Source organism: Ixodes scapularis, unplaced genomic scaffold (genome assembly GCF_016920785.2).
Source record: "Ixodes scapularis isolate PalLabHiFi unplaced genomic scaffold, ASM1692078v2 PGA_scaffold8__174_contigs__length_109621045, whole genome shotgun sequence".
In the NCBI taxonomy this organism is placed as follows: Eukaryota; Metazoa; Arthropoda; class Arachnida; order Ixodida; family Ixodidae; genus Ixodes; species Ixodes scapularis.
In genome coordinates, this window is record NW_024609883.1 from 21,684,217 (window position 1) to 21,704,300 (window position 20,084).

Below are 20,084 nucleotides of genomic sequence, written 5' to 3' on the forward strand. Positions count from 1 at the left end.
TCCAAGATGAACTTCTTCAATGTCAGGTCCCTCACCAGATTTAGATGCACAGCTCCGGTGACTGCACTGGTGAACACGAGGATGTAGTACTTTTTCGCCACACCACAGTCTTTAGCAAGAGAGGATCAACAAAAGCCATGCAAGGGATTTTTAAGAGGTCAACTGGGTTCACTCGCAATCCAGGCAGGGATGCTGTAAATTCGATGGCCGACTTTCAGTGAAACGGGTCATACGTCACACATCGTTTAAGGACCTTCTTTGTCGCTGGTTCAGTTGTTATAATCCAACACCTTTTATTCCCCAGTGCCACAGTATCACAAAGACCCGCATGCAGTAAACGTTCGCGCGTCGTGCGGATGAGCAGCTCTGTGAAAATATGTTTAAAAGGCAAGGTGATCGGGTGTGCTTCCTCCAGCCGACTTTGCGTCTTTTGCAACATTTTCCCGACGCTCAGGGTGCCATTAGAGTCCAAGCAGGCTCCCAAAGAAGTCAGCGAAGACACAGTGCTGCTCACTCCTTTGCTCGTATTGCAGCCAGTTCCTCCTTGTATTCTTCACGTTAGGTTTGTCGCACAAAGTAGCATTTAGCGTCGTTCTTCATTGTACAGAAGTGTAATTTGCAGCGATGGTCGCGATGTACTCAAACGTGTTAAGCGCATATGTGTAACACCCGCTGTCACAGCTTTCTTTTTCAAATTGCATAGCAATACTCTTCCAGTTAAAGCTTGGCTGAGAGAAAAGGGCGTGGGTGTATCATGGTTGGGTGGATTTTATGTTGTGTAAAAAATACCCGAGAACGTCGAGCACGTTTTTATTTTCTGTTGGGACGCAGTTTTTTTTTTTTGGGACCTCCTCCAGCGTACGTTAAAGAAAGCGTTCTGCATCAGCTCGTCGGGCATACGTTATTTGAGCGTAAGCAACGACGATTGTGTACCTTTTGATATGTTCTTTCTTTCAGGAATGTGCAGTATATGGCGGTCGCGCATGGCAGTGCGTCACGCCGACCCCATTACCAAAAAAGTACGGTTTTATTTCTTTGACCTTGCTAAACAATTAGAAAGTGTTTTTTCCACCCGTGAGCCTAAGCCCGAATGGCGAAGCCTTTGCAAAGAGCTATTGGAAATGAAAGTGTTTTAACATGCCCTCCAAAAACTTTGCAGAGCATTTTTATTATTATTGACATGTGTTCTCTGCTTTATGAAATAAAGAAAGAAAAGTGCAATAAAAGAAAAAAAAAGTGCTGGTGGAAGAGAGGACACACGCTCGTCGCTCCTTCCTGCGAACTTCGCGAAGTTGTGGGCTCGAATCCTCATGGGAGTATTATTTTTTCTCGCTTTACCCTAGTGAAAAAAGTCATTTGTATGAGAAATTTCTTGTGTCCAATAAACACATATGAATCATATAAGATATATAAGAACATATACGAACCATATAAGAATTGTATAAGAACTGTATAAGAACTGTATAAGATATGTAAGAATCGTATATGTGGTGATTGTATGTTCTTATATATCTTATATAGTTATTATTGCGTTCTTATATAGATCTGAAATGGTTGACATATGTTCTTATATATCTTGTATGATTCATATGCGTTTATTGGTCACAGAAATTTCTCATACAAATGAGAATTTTCAATAGGGTAGTTCATGTTTTGTTATAATTCTGATCCATAATAAGGTTCCACATTCGCATTTCATGATGAATCCGTGCCGCGGCGGGACGGCTAGCATTTGGGGTGTTTATCAAACGACAGAAGGCCCGGGTATGTCTGAAACCGAAACTGTATCCCAATCACGTGATGTATTGGCGTCCAACTTATACGCGAGTTCCAATAATGTCTCAATGTTTTTACTCCTTGCAATTTATTATTTGAAGATTATGTACAGTTGAAGGTCTGTTAACTATTTTACCATGTTACCATGACGTTTTCTCGCTCATGTTTCGCCGTGATACTGAGGAATTAACGCTTTGTGGTTTAGCGAATGTATCTTTGTTGCAAGAGTTTTGTTTGTTCCAGATATTTAAGAGTTTATTGCGAACGAGCACTGGTGGATATAGCCTTGTAATTAAAGCTTGCTTCTATTTACATTAGTAATGTCCAAGATCCTTACCCGGGAAATTGTCCACGACGAACATATTTTGTTTTTCATATGCATTGTCCGACTTCTGAACGTCTATATTCAGCGATCCATATTCTCTGAAATAATGCACATTACAATATATTTTTTACGAAATGAGCTTCGCAAATATCGACAAAAATAATTGTTGTTGAAGCAGAACTGACTTGTGCATATTAACGAAAATATCAATAGAGGCTTTTTAAAACAAATACCCAATGTTACCAAAGGCAGGAGGTGACAAAGTGTACATACTTACTCTTTTGAGCCTCAAGTTACGTTGTGGAAGACGTACTTTGCCAATTTGCTGCTGTTGATAGTTTTGACCTTCGCTGCCATAAAAAAAAAATATATGATTTTTGTCAAAACCGGGGTTTTGTGGGTGATCGACCAGGTAAAATGCGCCACTAACCTTTCAAACAAGCTGAAAATTGTAAAGAGCATATCAGTTATAATTAATATTTAACGAAATCCGCCTCATGATCAATAACGCTGTTGCGCGCCAGTAAGTGTATTATTCCGAGAATCATGCTGACCACGCGAACACTAAGACAACTTACAAAAAAAAAAAAAAAAAGCAAAAAACGATATCGGCAGCAACTTTTTATTTGTGTTAATTATGTCTACCTTGTGGATGCTTACAAAAATGCATTTTAGATGAGAAAGGCAGATTTTCAAAATAAACTAAGATTGTTTTATTATTTTAAATGTTACGATTTACTTTATTACGCCTAAACGGGAAAGATTCTTGATACGAAATGATAGGGTACTTTTGTGCACACATTAGGAAATAATTTGTAACACGAATAACCACGGAGTTCCCGGGGATTAAATCACAGACTTAATGAGGTCAAGACAGAATCTACAGGTTCCTCAAAGCTCTGCTTGGAAACATAGTATGTTCAGTGTTAGCGAAAAAATGTACAATAGGCACACCAATATGGCAACCGCGGGCATACTTCTGAAATCTTGTCTCAGACGATATACAAGCATCATAATATAGCGGCGCCCACATGTCGTGCTTGTAATGATCTTAACTCTACTGCATATATATCAATATTAACAAATCAACACATGTCTCTAATTTTTATTATTCGTAAAAATGCGAAAAAAATTCATTTTTTTATATAACAAAAATATTTAAACTCTAGGCAATTTTTTGTCTATCATCTGCTGTGATGCATAGCGATTTTAGGGGCGGACGGCGCTGAAGTTGTAAGGTGCATGATCTAATACTGACTTGATATATATATATTAAAGCTACTTAGGATCGGCTTTTTTCTTTCTGGTGTCCTTACCACAAATTTGTTATAATGCACTTTGAGCGTAAGTTAAATCAGAGGCTCAGAACCTTTGACTGTCCGATCGACATGCTCAGACAAGAAAACTGAGCAAATACAAATCCGTAAAAATTTGTGTTCCAGAGAAACATATTTTGGTGACTAGAAAAAAAAAAAAAAAAAAACAGAGTTCGTCAATTGTGGTTGAACCGAAGTATAATGTCATTGCTGGACCCATGCACTCTCACTGAACACTACAACAATTTTCTAGACCTAGACCATTAAAGTAATTGTTCCTAGGCCATTACAATAACGGGTGGTTTGAACGTGATGAATAACCTGAGGCCGGGGTTTTTTAGAGTACAACACCAACGAAACGAAGGTGGGCAGTCTTTTTTGTTATCTGCTTCGTGGTGCATCATGTTTTGAGAAGGCGCAATAGCTATATTCTACAAAGAATCTTATGCCACTAGGGCTGTCAGAGGCCTGTAACGCGCACATTTCGACTGGCTGGAAGACATTTGAGAAAGTCAACCTTTGGCCCCACGTCAGAGATTAGAATACAAATATAAAACCTAATACCTTCCAAGCATCCGGAGTCTCCTCGAAATACTTTTCCATCTCGCCGGGGTCACAGTCGTCGGCTTGGCACTGTGTCATCAGTACCGTGAGTAAAACCAGAAGGAAGACAAGCATCAAAAAGAACTCCACTCATTTGACGAGGAATTTCGACAAAGTAAACAATATTTCGCCTAGCTATTTTTGTAATGCTCTTTTTGACTTCTTGATGCACACCCAAGAGAAGAGTGGATGCTTGCGCACACTCGACGTCACGACGTTACACCCCCGCAGAAGATATTCTGTTTATACTCAAAGTTCACATCCAACAAAAATATAACCTATTACTTGTGCGTGCTTGTGTTGCTGGCGGTTTTCCTCTGAAAAACTGCAGCTGTTGGATACGAAAAAAAAAAAATCAATCGAAGAAGGAGTGCTTTCTTTTCCGCTGCAAGGTATACACTACCTTTAAGCCAATAAACTATACATCAAATACATATTTGGTGAATACTTTGAGAGGACATACAATCCAAAAAAAAATGTTAGAGGGTCTGCGATATGGCATTTCTTTCAAAGAGCAATTTAGAAAAGAAAGAAGAAAATATAGATGCTAGTTTACTTTACAGTCACTGACAATGTTCGTGTAAACATACTTTTAAGGTACTTTTGCTCCAAGCAGAGGGGAATACCCTCTGAAAAATGTAATTGAGTTTAGGTTGTCGCGAAGCACCCGCAACAAATGGTGTGACACACCAACATAAAGGTACGGTGCGCCGCGTCACGCCTGCTTATGACGCGATCGTGTGCAAAATTTAAGGTCACCATCACATGGCTCACTTGCGTTGCAGGCTGAAGTTATGTTTTCGATCTTCTCATTCGCCGTCTCCGCTATTATAGGTTGCGGTGATGGGCTCATCGGGTACCTTGTGGGAAAGCAAGCGCCGAAATATTTAGTAGTAATTATAACCGCTGGCAGCTAACAAAAAAAAAAAAAAGGATGGGGCGAGCTTTGAGCTGACTTGGGCGTAATACGTTACTCTATTACACCTCGTCGATTACATTTCGTATCCCAGATTAAGAGTACTCGAAAGTATCGCCATAATTCCCGTGTTCTTGGCCTGCTCTCGAGGGTGAGTCAATTTCGCTCAGTGTGCTTCTCACTGCGCTCTCGTGCACTGCAGCGAAGCGACAATCGCGGAGTTATCATCGCGATTTTGCGGGTCTTGCTTCGCCGCAGCGCACCCGCCTGCTTAAGGGAAATCACTACCCCAGAAAGAGACGGGACACAATTTCTTAATACGACTTCGGCTCGTATGCTTGACTGAGATATCCTGGCACTAGCTTTTTTCCAATTCGAGATTTAGGAAGGATATTTTGGTATTGCAAGAATATTTTCACGCGCTCTTTCCTAGTATTTGTTTTTCTTGTGCTAGCCCATTTATTCCGTTATAGCTTTTATACAGATGTTGTACACGTTAGAACTAAATTGGCTGGACCAGTGAATGGAAGGTTGGGAAGAAACTTAAAGAGTTTGGTGAGAGTGTTTTTAACGAGGCCTATTGATCATTCACATGCCCATTATTGTTCTGAAGTTCTACATATGAAATGTAATTGACGTTAATTATCACATAACAATCAGTGATGTGGTTTTATCTTAATTATAAATTGCAGCTTTATTGCAACCTCTAGAATTTAAAGGAAACAGTATTTTGTGGTTAAAATAGTGTCTTCTAAGATTTTTTTAGTGGGATTCAGTATCTAGTATAACGGTTGAGAGCATTTGGTCTGTCCTTCGTTACTGGTCATCATGATACCATCTGGTCCGTCCTGCACAACGAAACGCTAGTTTTTTTCTTGAGGACATCGCTACTGCGGCACAATATATGCTAACAAAGGGTTGCACGCAAGTGAGAAGGCAAAAGTAGACATTGCCGTTTAGTTGGGCATGCAGGCCCATACATTAATCATAACATAATACTTGCAGTGGTATTAATTAAAAAAAATGCGCTCATGCTCCAAAAGTTTCTTTCTTTTGCTGTTCAAAAATTAATTTTTGGCTGATTCAAGAGCTGGTTCCAAATGAATCAAGACCGATCACATCGCTGCAATGCCCACCGGAAGCCAACCACTTGATCCTGAAGCTTTGCTCCTCGATTATTGCGTGACTTTGTTTTGCCTAACATGGGCGTTATATTTCCCTCGGATGTTTTCATGTTTCATTAGCAACAAAGTAAGGATTTAGAAATAACAAGATCAACCAAATAATATTAAGAAAGCAATTGATACGACCTACACAACGAGCCCATTTATTTATTTGTTTCCTTTAGCCGTTGAGGACACTCTCTCCAGTCATATGAAACCCGTCTAGGCTTGTCCGTGGCCAGGTCGTACACAAGAGCGCATATCCAAGGAATTTCTCGGACATCCTCTAAATGAGTTTTGGACACCCACATCTGAATACCTGAAATGTATGAGCAAGTGATATGAATACGTTGTTACGGTATCAGAGGAAAGGAAAATCCTAAAGGGGTATGAAAAGAACAAAAAAAAAAACCAATGTCTAGCAAAAGCAATTGTAAACCCAAGTGATAGGCCCTGCATTGTATTTTTAAACGTTCTGGCGTTAATTAAAATTATCCGAGACATTCCGCGCTTGCCCGTACTGTACTACCAATTTTCTCGGGATGGCCATAAGATGTTGCGCATGCTCAAGCTGGTCTGCATTCGCTTGAGGTTACTTAGTGTTCAGCGAATATTCATTAAACTATATTCAAATGGCTTACCCAAACGCTTCGATTTTAGGACAGCACAAGTAATATAATCTGTATACAGCAGCTGAATTTCGCGCCATGCATACTCCTCACCTGCAATGAAAAGGTGGATTGTATTCAATGAACCTGTATCATGGCAAGTGCCTTTAATCTTCGTATCTCATTCAGTCAAGATAAATGCATCCCGAATATCGCTTTGCTAATTTCTACATGGCATAATGTGTGCATAAGCTGTTTGGAATAGGTTTTATTGCTTGCGACGCTCTAGTAACGGGCTTGTAGTATTTTATTGAGAATCATAAATTGTTGTAAACTTAAATAAGGAGCAGTGTACTGAAAGGCGTTCCATTGTGGAAAGTAAAACTTTTCGTAAAAAAACAATTAACCAACTTTTTTTTATTAGCTATGAATATCTCTTTCCTTGAGTAAGTAAGTAAGTAATATTTATTTTCAGCAATATTGTGCTGAGGGTACCAGACAAAAAGCTTCCACGTCTCATGAGATAGCTTGTCCGGGTCTGTTGCCCCTGCACTTACAGGGCATGGTAAAAGCAACAACTACTATACACTAGACTTTGTCTTAACAAAACAAACGCGTACATCCTTTTTTGTTAAACAGTGAATATCATTGTGGTCTAAAATGAATTTGTTAAGTAATGTAGGCAGGTTAGGCGCAATAGATGGCAGTGCATAATTTGTACGAAAATGAGGCATATCCCAGAACTCTCTGCGTCTGACAAGGATGGAAGATTCACGGTTTGTGAGTTGGGATATATTAGACAAAAAAGAAATAAACTCGTGGGTCTAAAATAAATAAGAACATAGCAAACGGCCCTCGTATACACCAAAAATTCTCCCGACATTGAATTAAAAAAAAAAATATAGGTTCCGTATGAGGGTCTTAAGGAACGTTAGGAATAAAACGCAGCATTTTTTTTGTAGGATCGTGAGGTCGTCAATATTAGATTTAATGGTTGTGCCCCAAACCAAATGACAATAGTTAATTTGTGAGCTAAACAGAGCTTAATAAGTTTGCTTTTTAATGTGTACAGGCAACAAGGAGCGACAGTGACATACTATTCCAACAACTTTTGAAAGTTTCCTAAGTATTCGCTGTTATTGTTCGATTTTATATGTTTTGAAAAAATTACACCTAGCGTTTTGTGCTGTCTAACTATTCGAATCTGGTCGGTGCCAATCTCTGGAGCATAATTACTAATATCGTGCTTATTTACAGGTCTAAGCAAAATTGCAGCATTGCTTTCCAACTATTGATTCAAATGCGTTACCTTGAGCAGGCATCACCGCAAAACCAATCATGTCAGACTGTAGCATTTATGAGAGCCTGATTGAGATCTAAAATCACGTATGAATCTATAGTTTTATTATAAAAAATTTCGTAATTTGAAATATTTTACTTGAAGTTTTAAGATATTCGTCCCGTTATTATTTTGCTCAAACCCAGTTCTCTATCTCTCCTAAGTGGGCTGTCAATTTTATTATTACGTGTACAGCAATCTGCTGTATTGAAATAACTCCTGTCGACGGCAGGTGGAAAATTTTGCTACTTTGTCGGTTTGCTCCCTCGTGGTTCCAGAAAGGCAAATCAATACTGTTCAATCTCGGGCTTTATGAAGAGCAGTGAGATCTAGAAATTAGTAATAAGCACGTTTAGTAATACACGAAATATGAAATTATCCAGTTTAAAATAAATATTAATGTCGGTTAAAGTCACTTGAAAGAAATGACCTCAGGGTGCGAGGCCGGTGTACCACTTTCCATAGTACCGTCACCGTGTCCAAAAATATAATTTGCGAAAAAATTGTTCAGCTTGGAGGCATGCAGCCTTCATTTGGTTTTGAGCCCAAGGATCAATGTGTAGTCGATAAAAATATACTTCATAAAGCATGCTACAGTTTTTCTGTAAGGGACAACAAGTTATGTTGGACACGCGAGTAAAAAAAATCGACTCTGAAAGAGCTAAAGAGGAAGGCGCACGCTTTCAATAGACACGTTTAAAACCCCAAAGCCACAACGACCTTAACAGGATTCATTCGACGTCGACGGAAAAACGTTTTTATTTAAAGTAATACAAAAAAGAACCAAACACAGAGATGTCGTTTATTAGGCTTGATATTCCCAGTAACATAATGTTTTCTGTGCGGAAAGCAGTTTTTCGCCATCTATAATGATGTATTCGCACGGCGAAGTTTTTCCCCGAAACGGTGATAAAACGTCACCGAGTTTTAGGTGACCTACTCCTCGTCACGAATGTTCGCTAACCCTCCGAGCTCGGGGGCAGCGGAGGAGAATCTTCGACCGGCCTACAGAACATCCGTAGTCTAGTCGAAGCGACAACCCCCCCCCCCCCCCCCCCTTTCGTTTGTGCACCTGCTTTTGGGAATGGTTTCTCCTTAGTGAAAAAAGTCATTTGTATGAAAAATTTCTTGCGTTTAATAAACACATATTAATCATACAAGATATACAAGAACATATGAGAACCGTAAAGAAGTATATAAGACCTATATAAGATATATAAGAACCATATAAGAAACTTATAAGAAACTTCTCACAGGTCTCTTATATGGCGCTTGTATGTTCTGATATATCTCATATGGTTCTTATATGTTATTATATAGCTTGTATGATTCATATGTGTTTATTGGACACAAAAATTTCTCATACAAATGACAATTTTGAATAGGGATGATAAAATACTTTAAAGTGTGGGGGGCCCTTCTAAAAAATATTTTCCTGCCTTTTGTTTGGTGATTCCTTAATGGTCACCAGAAGGTTCGCGAAAAGAAGCACTCCAACCACTCAACTATATGTGACTCTGTCGCGCGAATGCTCGCTTGAATTTTCTGTAACGCCCCCTCTTTTTCCTGTCTTTTCGTTCTCGCAGCTCAATGACGTACTTGGTTTTCCGTGGACATAAAGATATATCTTGCGAATACTCCATAAACAGTTAGTTCAGTTGGAAGAAATGGAATTGAAGTGATTAAATTATCAGTAAGAATAAACAAGAAGTCGGACAAGATGAGACATCTTTCGACTCACAACAAATGTTTCATGACAGGCTGGTGGCGAAAGGACCCGAGGAGGAACAGGGAAGAAGGAGTCGGAGGAGGTGAGCGGTGGTGTGTTATCACAACCGGTCCTCACGAAGTGAAAGGGAGGAAAGGAGCAGAGAGGGAAAGAGAAATGGGGCCAAACAGGAAGGACAGAGGTTGGGGGAAATAGGTGGCGAGGGCAAGAGAGCGCGGTCACGTGGCGGCCTGGCTTTCCCCTTTCAGAGGGAGATGTCGCCTTTCTGCGGCCGCAGTTGGTGTCCCTGATGTCCCGCGCGGCCTCCGCCACGTGACCACGCTCTCTTGCCCTCGTCACCTATTTCCCCCAACCCCTGTCCTTCCTGTTTGACCCCATTTCCCTTTCCCTCTCTGCTCCTTTCCTCCCTTTCACTTCGTGAGGACCGGTTGTGATAACACACCACCGCTCACATCCTCCGACACCTTCTTCCCTGTTCCTCCTCGGGTCCTTTTGCCACCAGCCTCTCATGAAATATTTGTTGTTGCGAGTCGAAAGATGTTTCGTCTTGTCCGCCTTTTTGTTTATTCTTTCTGATAATTTAATCATCACCAACGCGCTCACCAGAACTTTAGTCGCAATTGATGTGGTTTGCTGTTATATTATTTTGGCTTTCGGTTACAACTTTTGAATAATATCTTGAGGCAGTTTGTATCGGAGACAAATAAACCTTCATCTTGAATTCTTTTTAAAGACAGGTGTAAAGTTACCAAAAGTATTTAACTTTCAGGTGCTTTTTCTCTTTCATATCAACTCCGACACCTCGTTATCTATCAGAATGTAGAATCGCAACATTTCCTGACGCGTTAGCGGAGAATCATGTTTTTTTTTATCTTCTTTTTCGAACCAAGTTCCTAGATAATCTTATTTTTGCTGTGAAAGTTCTTCCGTTTACATTTTGTACTGATGCCACTTGGTCAGACATAATGGGAGAAAAGGCGCGTGAGAGCGTAGCTCCTGCTGAGTTAAAGGGAGGTGCAACGATTTTCACACTATGGCCAATTAACTTCGGAAAGTAATCTGTGTCACCCATGGAACGAAAACCAGAAAACCGTGTTTTCGAGCGAGGGCTAGTTTTTATGTAAAAAAAAAAAAATGAAACAAATCGAAGGTCAAGTGCCTCTCAACTCTCAAGTCGCCTTTCGAGTTACTTACTCTGGGAGATCACGTGGTTTCTCCTTGGGCAGTCTCTTCAGAGACCCCAGCCGCTTCCTCCGCGATTGCCTACTTTTAAAGAATGGGCATCGTCGAAGGTCGCGGCGAGCGATCGACACAAAAGACCGTTCGCCACGGGGAGACGGCCGAGTGTAGCAGCGGAGGGAGACAGGCTTTCTTCACTTCCGCGTGTCCCCCAGAGTACGTCCCACATCAGTTCCGTTAACCACCACAAGCGGCTGCAGATCGGCAAATGTTTCGTTTTATTGTTTACGATTACGCACCGAAATAGCAGTTTTCCGGGGCAATTGGTGACGCGTTTTTTTTTTTTTGGGGGGGGGGGGGGGAAAGAATTGGCAATACAAATTGCCAATTCTTTCAACACTGAAATCGTTGCACTACCCCTTTAACGAGGTGTTTCTGGCCACCAGAAAGAGGGGCGGACTGACGTTATGTGCAAACATTGCATAGCTTTAGACCACGTCTATGCCTAATTTGCGCCAAACTGACGAAAATAAAAAAAAAGAAATATTAATTTGTTAAAAGTGCCGTATTTCGCATTATAATTTGCATGGTCTTTATATGTTCTTAATTTTCTTGGCAACAAAGATAATTGTCTCGATTTTTTATAGTGACACTCATTTCAATAAGCAATGTCGTGCACAGGGAACAGGTCTTTTTTTATTAAAGCATTCGACGTATCCGCTTCAGATGAAATCTTATCTAATAAAAAATTATTTTAACAGAAAACATACTTCAAAACTAAAATGTGGTAGGATGAATAATGGTCGACCAATGGGAAGACTAATTTTAACATTTTTGTAAAAACAATATTTTGTTAAAATATAAATTGGTGTGCTCCCTAGATTTTTTTTTTACTTGCGAGAAACATTAGCAAAGAAATAATCTCATTGGCTTTCACCCCAGATTCCACGTCGCAACCATTAAATATATCCTGGATGAATGGGCTTTTTCCAACCGGGCAAAAGTCCGTTGATGACGATCCCGCATGTGAATTGCTATAATATTAGTTACGAATAAAGAGAGAGACGCGAAAATCAAGGATTTAGTAAGCCTCGGGCGTCCTAAACTTACTCACCGGCACATGATTCTCGTGAATCTATGCGCAGCGAAAGTGAGGGAGAGGAGGAGACGAGAGTGCGGCAGGGACTTCCGAACGCCGAGCTCTGATTGGCGCGACTAGTGGGTAGACTCAAAGCTGGCCGCCTTTGTCTCCACTGCACTCGGCTAACGCGTTAGAACGCTGCGGAACGCAGGCTTGCGGCGTTTGGCTTTCGCAATTCGAACGCGTTCCACGAGTGCAGTTGAGGCAAAGGCAGCTAGCCTTAGGTCTACCCACTATGCGGAGAGCGAATCGTCTGCTTCTTGGGCAGGGGTTGTGTTGACGTCAGAACGACGCCGAGCTCCGATTGGCTTTGATTGAAAGGATTGTGGGTAGACCTCGAGGCTAGGTGCACCGAAGTCTACTTACTATTTCTTTCAATCAGCCAATGAGAGCTCGGCGTTCTTCTGACGTCATCCCAACCCATGTGCGAAAGGCGGACAAACTCGCGCTCCGCTTTCATTTGAATGGGAGCTCGGTGCTTTGACGTCCACGAACGCTTTCGTTTGCTCTCCCTCAGTTTCTCGGCGCGTTGCCTGTGGCGTATTGTGATCGTATGCAGACTCCTACCCTCGAAGTATTGCACAAGAAACATATTTGGGTTCTTGTAAGCAGCATCCTCCTTCTTGGTTTTCACCTCCTTAATTCCAGTCAGTCTATAAGATGAAGAAACAGCATGTAAACATTTCTTTATGGTTTTTACATACATAATTAGTCTTTTTATTGATTGTTGTACAGGAACAAGTTTTACGTTAGTGTTTTTGTAAACCTTTAAAGACCCAGGCCTGCTCATCTGGTGATGTCGCCTCCAAACCGAATCATTATTGGTTATACAAATTGTGAAGCTTTGTTCGAGGTAGAATATTTAAATGCTAAAGATCTAACATTTACAATTGTTGAAGTGCGTAAGAACAGCCAAACGAGCATGATGTAGACAAGTTTTTTTTTCTTCAAAGCACTCGCTTTCATCAAAATACGCGCAGTAAAAAATACTTCGGCTCCTTGCGCAATTTAGCCAACTTCCTCCCTTATATGGTGCATGAAAATATTTGCATGAACATGTCGACCTCTCGAATGCACCGTCAAGCACTCCAACAAGTATGTTAAATGCAAACAGAAGCCAATTGCAGTGAGCTGCGGAGGCCTATACATCGGACAAACTGGGAGATGCCTAAATGTTCGCCTCAGGGAGCTCCATTTAGAAGTCACCAAGGCATCATCGGACTCATTTCATCCCATAGTCGTGCATTCCCGTACTTGCAGGCTGCCATGATTGCACCCGAATCTTTGGAAACACCACTGTGCTTAAAACACACAGAGATAAGTGTTGGCGAGAAATCATTGAGGCGTTTAAGATCAAATACGCCGCGAACAATATTTCTGAGCCTTTTCTGATGTTATCGTCAAAAGAGCTGGAGTTCCTCGCGCCAGAGTTATCGAAAAGCCAGTTTTGATCAATTAATAACTTTTGCCTTCTTTTCCTTTCTTTTCCTCTTTTTTCCCCCGTTTTCAGGGACTAATTTCCTTTCTTTTCTCCTTCTCTTTCCTCTTTATTCAGGAATTAATTTCCTTTTTTCCTTTTTTCTTCTTCTTCTTCCTTTCCCCCTTATTCATGGGTTAATTTCCATAAATGTCCTATAGCTTTATTTTGGTATATTAAAAATATTTGAGCGATTATTTTATTTTAAACTTATGCATTTTAGTTTTCTCTTTTTTCGTTTAATTTTTCGTTCTCTTTCTTTCAATTCTTTGAAGTTCACCGTCGTAGTGTCAAGGGCATTTCATAAATGCTTGCTGCTCATTGAAAGAACTGTGTGTGTCTGTGTTCGTCCTTCATGTGTTATTCTTTCTGTGTATTGTGTAGTTTTCAACGCGCTCTGCTACGTGTACTTTATCTTATTTATAGTTAAATGATTTTGTCTCAAATGGAGGCTGAGAAAACAACTGATAAAATACTGCCAGCTATATATCGTTACAATTTTGGGGGCACAGAGGTTAGAATTTACAAGGCCTTCGTAACGAAGAAGTAGGAGCTTGTGAGGAAGCCTATTTTTGTTTTTAGTTTCTTAGATACATGCTAGCGCCATAAGCTAATAGCAACATCAGAGCAGAAGACAGAACGAATTACATACGCATTTCTAGTGACGTCAGGTTATCGGTCACATAGACGCTGAGAGCTAAAAGGAACCATGAAATGAATTTTCGGCTGGAATAAATTGTGATTTCACTAATCGTACATCCTTCAGTGTTCCGAAATAAAACTAGTATGCGAGCATAGAAAACATAACGCCTCCTTTTCGGTGTCAAAAATGGAAGCTATAGCGGAATATTTGGTATTTTCTTTCTTTCTAAAGCTCTCCGCCTTTTCACTGTGGTGCATCCGCGGTGCTTGAGCACGTCATCCGAACTTAGCTCACGCATCGGACACGGACCCTGCGTCACATCGACGTACGCGCTCGTCAACTGTCAATCCGTCGACGAATATTGGAGTTCGTTTTCATGGTCAACGAGTGCCATGACGGCAGCGGCACTTATCACTTGAGAATAACGAGTTCCCAGGTGCGCTTAAAACGCACGGTGGAAGCTTTGAGTCATCGGCTCCGGTGCCTAAGCACTTAACGACCACGTGATTTTTCATTTCAATTTTGAGTTGAGGATTAAAGCGAAAGAGGAAGATGTTGAAAAATCATGTCAAAAATCATCTTTAGGAAACACAAAGTGTGGTGATTTCTCAGCCAATGAGATTACGTCATTAACCGATAAAAATGCGGAAGAACGAGGAACATCTCAAGAAACATGAGCAGAGTACATGTTATGGTTATCAAGAATCCTATGCGCCAAACTAGCTGAATTTTGAAGGAGTTAATGAGTATAGACACAAGGTAGAAACATAAAGCGAACCTTTTGCCTTTTTGTGTAGTAATAAAGGAAAGAATCAAACACTTGATTTTCTTTTCTCGAGAAACATACTCACGTCACTGTCACATTTGGTGCGACTTTGTAGACAAAGTAACCGGTCTTTCTGCTTTCATCCAAAGTTGACTTGCGAACATTGAGGCATGGATAAGTAGCTTTGAAGTCCAAGTCTTCAGAGTGATAAACGAGATAAAATGTGCCGTTGAAGATTCTCATCAGCTGAAAAATACGACGTGTTAATTTTAATTAAACATTATTTTTAATTACTTTAGAAGAGATATATCTCACATATGCAACCCCTCTCAAATTACCAAAAGGTATAAGTACGGTAAATGGCAAAGTTAGAAAGTGGTACTAAAACTTCCAGCTGCTTCTGCGAAAAGAGGTACAACAATCGCTTAGCACAGACGGAACTGTACTGTACAAGGTGTCCTAGATAACTTGGACCAAACTTTAAAAAAAACGTTATACGGGAGTGACTCTAATTCAATAATGTTAGCAAGCGTCTTACAAAAGTTCACATATTTTTTTTGTTCCGTCTAGTTTCTTTAATTAGTTAAGAGTGGTTAGCTAACTTGTTAATTTTCGTTTAAGGGACAAGGCAGACATTGGAAATGTTCTGCGCTTATTTTAATTAGCCTTAAAAAAGAGACAACAAAATATAAACAAAAGTTCACGTGACAAGGATCTCAGACGAGATATGAAGGAACGAAGGCCATCTATATCACTGGTGCCCTGTTCAAGATAGGACTTTGAGAAAGCAGTTGCTCACGCCTATCCTCAGGGCCTACACCAACACGAAGCCCTGTCTCGGACAGTGTACCAGTGTCAAGGTGACCGTCCTTCCTTCAGAGCACACATGAGAGCGCTGTAAACGCGTTATCATTTTTTTTTTTTTTTTTACAGCGAAGTTGTTTATTCCTAGGTTTTCGTCGATTATTCCTGTGCTTGACCAAAAACCCAGAGCCATATATGTAGAGAGTTTGGCCATTCATTGGAAAGTACAGGAGACAAATCCGGAGGCACCATTGGCCGAAAGCCGGCTGGGCGTATTCCAGGGTGCATTCACAAATTCGAATGTGACCAACCAGAAGCCGGAAATATTACCCTGGCGGTGGTCGCGAGAAACAAACCTAATAAGTATACTGGAGTAACTCTCGGTGATTGGAAATATGGTGCCCGTGATGTTTCATTCACGGTCATCCAAAATCATGGTGGAAGAGTGCGACTAGCGGAACAATCGACATAATCCGCACGCCAGGCGCCGAGGGCCGAGGATCTACGATCCGAGCGGTCACACTCTGTCCGAGCAAAACAGAGTTGAACGGCACATTCGTTCCTTACATCTTACTGCATGGTCATAATTGAACCATCATATGCACCATATTTTTAATCATGAAAGGTTACTACATTTAAATCCTTGCACGCTCATTAAAACCATATTCTAATGATTAAAACTGTTTCTCGCTCCCACCGCTAGGGGACTCTTTTCGGCTTCTGGTTGGCCAAGAGAGCATGCCAACCCACTTTCTGCGTCTGGTGCACGCCCTGGCTCTGCCCGCGCCTCCCATTAACCACACTCTCTCAATACACGGCTCTCAAATACTCTACGCTCGCACCACCGCCGGCGCCGCAAGCGCACGTCTTCCCCGTATAAAAGATTAGAAATAATCTAAATAAAGGCGTTGAGGAACGCGCGTGCAAGATGCCGCTTGTTTTATGCTTTTGATTTAGAGCAGTCACTAGGTGATTCTCATTGCGATCTAAAATTTTATAAATCACACCTGAACGCTTAAACGAATAATTAAGTTACCTAATTATTCTAAATCCTTGAACGAACTAGGCTTAATAAAAACAAATTCATTTACTTTCCTAAAAGCACTGCTAACAAAATACAGTTGGTTTCACTCCATCAGAGAGATTCGTTTTCTTTTTTTAAAGTTTGGTGCAAAGTGATTTGGGTCACCTTGTATAATCGTTTACAAAAAAAAAAAAAAAAAAACTGCGTGAGGAAAGTTTTCATTACACTAATATCGATCCGGAGGTAAGGATATTACGGCACTGAGATTATGGCGGTTCTTCAGCAAACTGCTGAAGAACGCAGTGGGGAGCGAGAGGTGTGACCAAAATAATCCAGACCTTGCGTCTAAGCTGTAACCGACTAAAGGGGCTACTCACTCGACGCCATATTTGAGTGCACAGTTCACTGGTTATGCTCAGAACGAGCTCACACTCATGGGTCCCCAAGACCGGCAATCTCGATGGTGTGGAATGCAAAACTCCGAGGAAGCTTGCTGTTAGCACACGCTGAGCAGCTACGCACTCAGCTATTGCCGCTATTGCAGTTTCCAAAGAAGAATTTGGGTTGTCATATACTTTAGTCACAATAGGCGAATAAACGTTTTTCATAGGTGAAATTTTTATGTTGTACTGTACTTCTAATATATTTTATGTAAGTGTCATCAGATACAAAGCAAAACAAACTTTAATTAAGGTCTACTCTGACGGCGGAAAAATCAACGTTTACTTTTGTGTAACTATTGCTGAATTTTTTTTCCCATAGCAGCGATTCTGTTCAATATGGGTATTTCCGACATCTGACTAATATTACACTTAGGTGATTAGGCCTCGAACCACTGAAGGACAATGATGTTTTCATGTTTTGATAACTAGCAACTGCTTGTTTTTTCTACCAAGGTTAATTCACTGCATGGGCATCTCTAGCATGTAGCTTCGCTTATTTGACCAGAATTTGGTATTGCGACTGCTCGCATAAAACACATCGACGTGAATTACGTGCTGTATGCTTTTTCCCACTTACTGTATTGTGTTAATGAAGTATCCTGTCACACACAAAAAATTAGGAACTGAGGAATTATATTGCACTCATGTTTGTGTAAGTTTCCTTAGAAGTGTCCCTAGAAACTCTGGCCGCGATGATATCTTGTATATTTAAACAAATCTTTTATATTATATTTTTATAATTCAAACTTGATTTAAGGAATTGGCTGCCGATTCCAATCAATAATTGAAAATGACCCAAATGTAACCCCATTACCGAGTTTACACTCCAACTAAAAACAAACAAACAACAAAAGCCAAATAACCCAAACTACTAACTTGATCATGGCATGGGTAAGGTGAGGAAAAATATACTGATCAAAGGTATGCCGTACAAAATCGTCCCCGACAGAATTTTACACCGAAATTAATCTTAGAGGCTATGGTGGGTTTCGGCCACCCTTGCCACGTGTCGTGTGATTTTGCAGTCGCATGCATTACTTGCACGCGGCTGCTAGCGCTAGTAATAAACATTTATCGCGATGCTACAACCCACCCATCGGCTTCGCTAGCACTCTCGTGACACGCTCTCGGTACGCTCTCTCGTTTTACTTTCCTAAATTCTCGCATAAGCAAATAGTCAAGGCCAATCTCCATCCTGGCGCTAATTGCGTTTACGCCAACCACGGAATACGCATGTTGAAGTATACAGTGCGATGTACCAAGAGTTTCTACTTGGGGATCGGTGGCCGAGTGGGCTAGCGCACACCAGCTTGGAGCACGTGGAGCTAAAGCGCACGTTGCAGAACCTAGGAATTTTGGGTTGAATCCCCACCCCTGCCCGCTTCGATCTGGATGAGCATCGTACCGGCGTGCGATCGTGTATCACTACTGCGTGGTGCACCTTAGAGACCCCAGGCTAGCGGTTGTACTGCACTGGCTAAATTGCTCATCTACAGCGAGTGACTCGTCGCAACTTTGAAATGGCTGACACACTACACGCTGTATAAATATCCGCACAATCCCCCAATTATTCTACTTGAGGAGAGTTCATGTATTAAAGAACCAATGAAACTTGATCGTTACAAAGCAATTTACTGCATTAGGCAATTCTTGAGGGGCGGGTTGTTGTCGAGAGTCGCCGACGCAAGGTCTTTTATGTAATAACAGAATCTGTACCATGTATAAACGGGTTCTGAAAGGTCATAATAACCTTCGTAACTTTACAGTACAAAAGCCGGTTGCGACATTGAATAGGAGAGCCTGTTCCATTCACAATACATTATATGCGTTCAACGTTGCAAGACGGCATCGCATAAACATTTATGTGAACCAAATTAAAGATATTTCCGAGAGCATCTGGATATGTATAACAATTGATGGGATCTAAGTTTGATCGCCTCACCCGATCCAAGAACGGCATGACTGAGTCTTCCGTGAGCAGTGTTTGAAGTAACGTGTTACAAGTAACGACGTTACTTGTAACACTTTACTGTTTTTAGCAATACTCGTTACAGAAACTTTCTAATGAGTAAAGTTTTCGTTAGTATTTTACGGTATTGTTTTATAAAATACGTTACTCAATCGTTATTCGTAATATTTGATCTAAATTAATTATGTTTTCAAGGGTGAAAAACAAATTTTCCGTTAACTATAGGCAGAAAAGTACACAAATTCTATCTCAGTGCAGCGTCCTTTAAAAAAAGAAAGTTCAAATATTTCAACTTTCTATTCTCGGGCTGGAAACAAGTCATGGTTATTTGCAGCAAAATATAACAAAATAAGGCGATAAAAAAAAAAAACACTATATAATGTTGTCAATGTTCGTATCCGCTCTTTATCGCTGTGAAAAATTACTGATAGCTAAGGCAACGCGAAAGTAACGTTCGTTAATCTTTGAAAGTAAAGGTAACGGTATTTTGTTACGTTCGCAGGACGGCAATGAATCTCAGTAACTTTTTAACAGACTAAGAAGTAACGCTATTCAGTTACTTCGGTACCGGACACAATGCTCGGTGAGAATCACCTAAGAAAGACTGGTATGTTTCATGGACGCAATCCATGTGCTTAGTGTTTCTACTTTGACACGCCACGTACCCAACGCTGGTTCATGGTTCATTAGTTGGTCCTAACATCATTTTGAACAAGATATCTATATGGACACTTAATTACCTTCCAAGCGTTGGGTGGATGCAGCAAACGGTGCTCTACGCCTTTTGGGAAACATTTTTGGTCTTCTGTTTTACCGAACGAGCAACCAAGCGCTACGAATACGGTGCACCAAAAAAGAAACAT

The 20,084-nt window shown here is 40.7% G+C and overlaps 1 protein-coding gene across 1 annotated transcript; it reads right to left on the bottom strand.

The window, feature by feature from the left end:
- Positions 1-6,263: 6,263 nt before the first annotated feature.
- LOC115331308 lies at positions 6,264-20,084 on the bottom strand. The gene is made up of 5 exons (XM_029993402.2): positions 19,962-20,084; positions 15,067-15,227; positions 12,663-12,748; positions 6,741-6,821; positions 6,264-6,418 (listed from the first exon to the last, which is right to left on the bottom strand). Exons 1-5 carry the CDS (start codon positions 20,082-20,084, stop codon positions 6,264-6,266), a joined length of 606 nt encoding a protein of 201 aa, XP_029849262.2.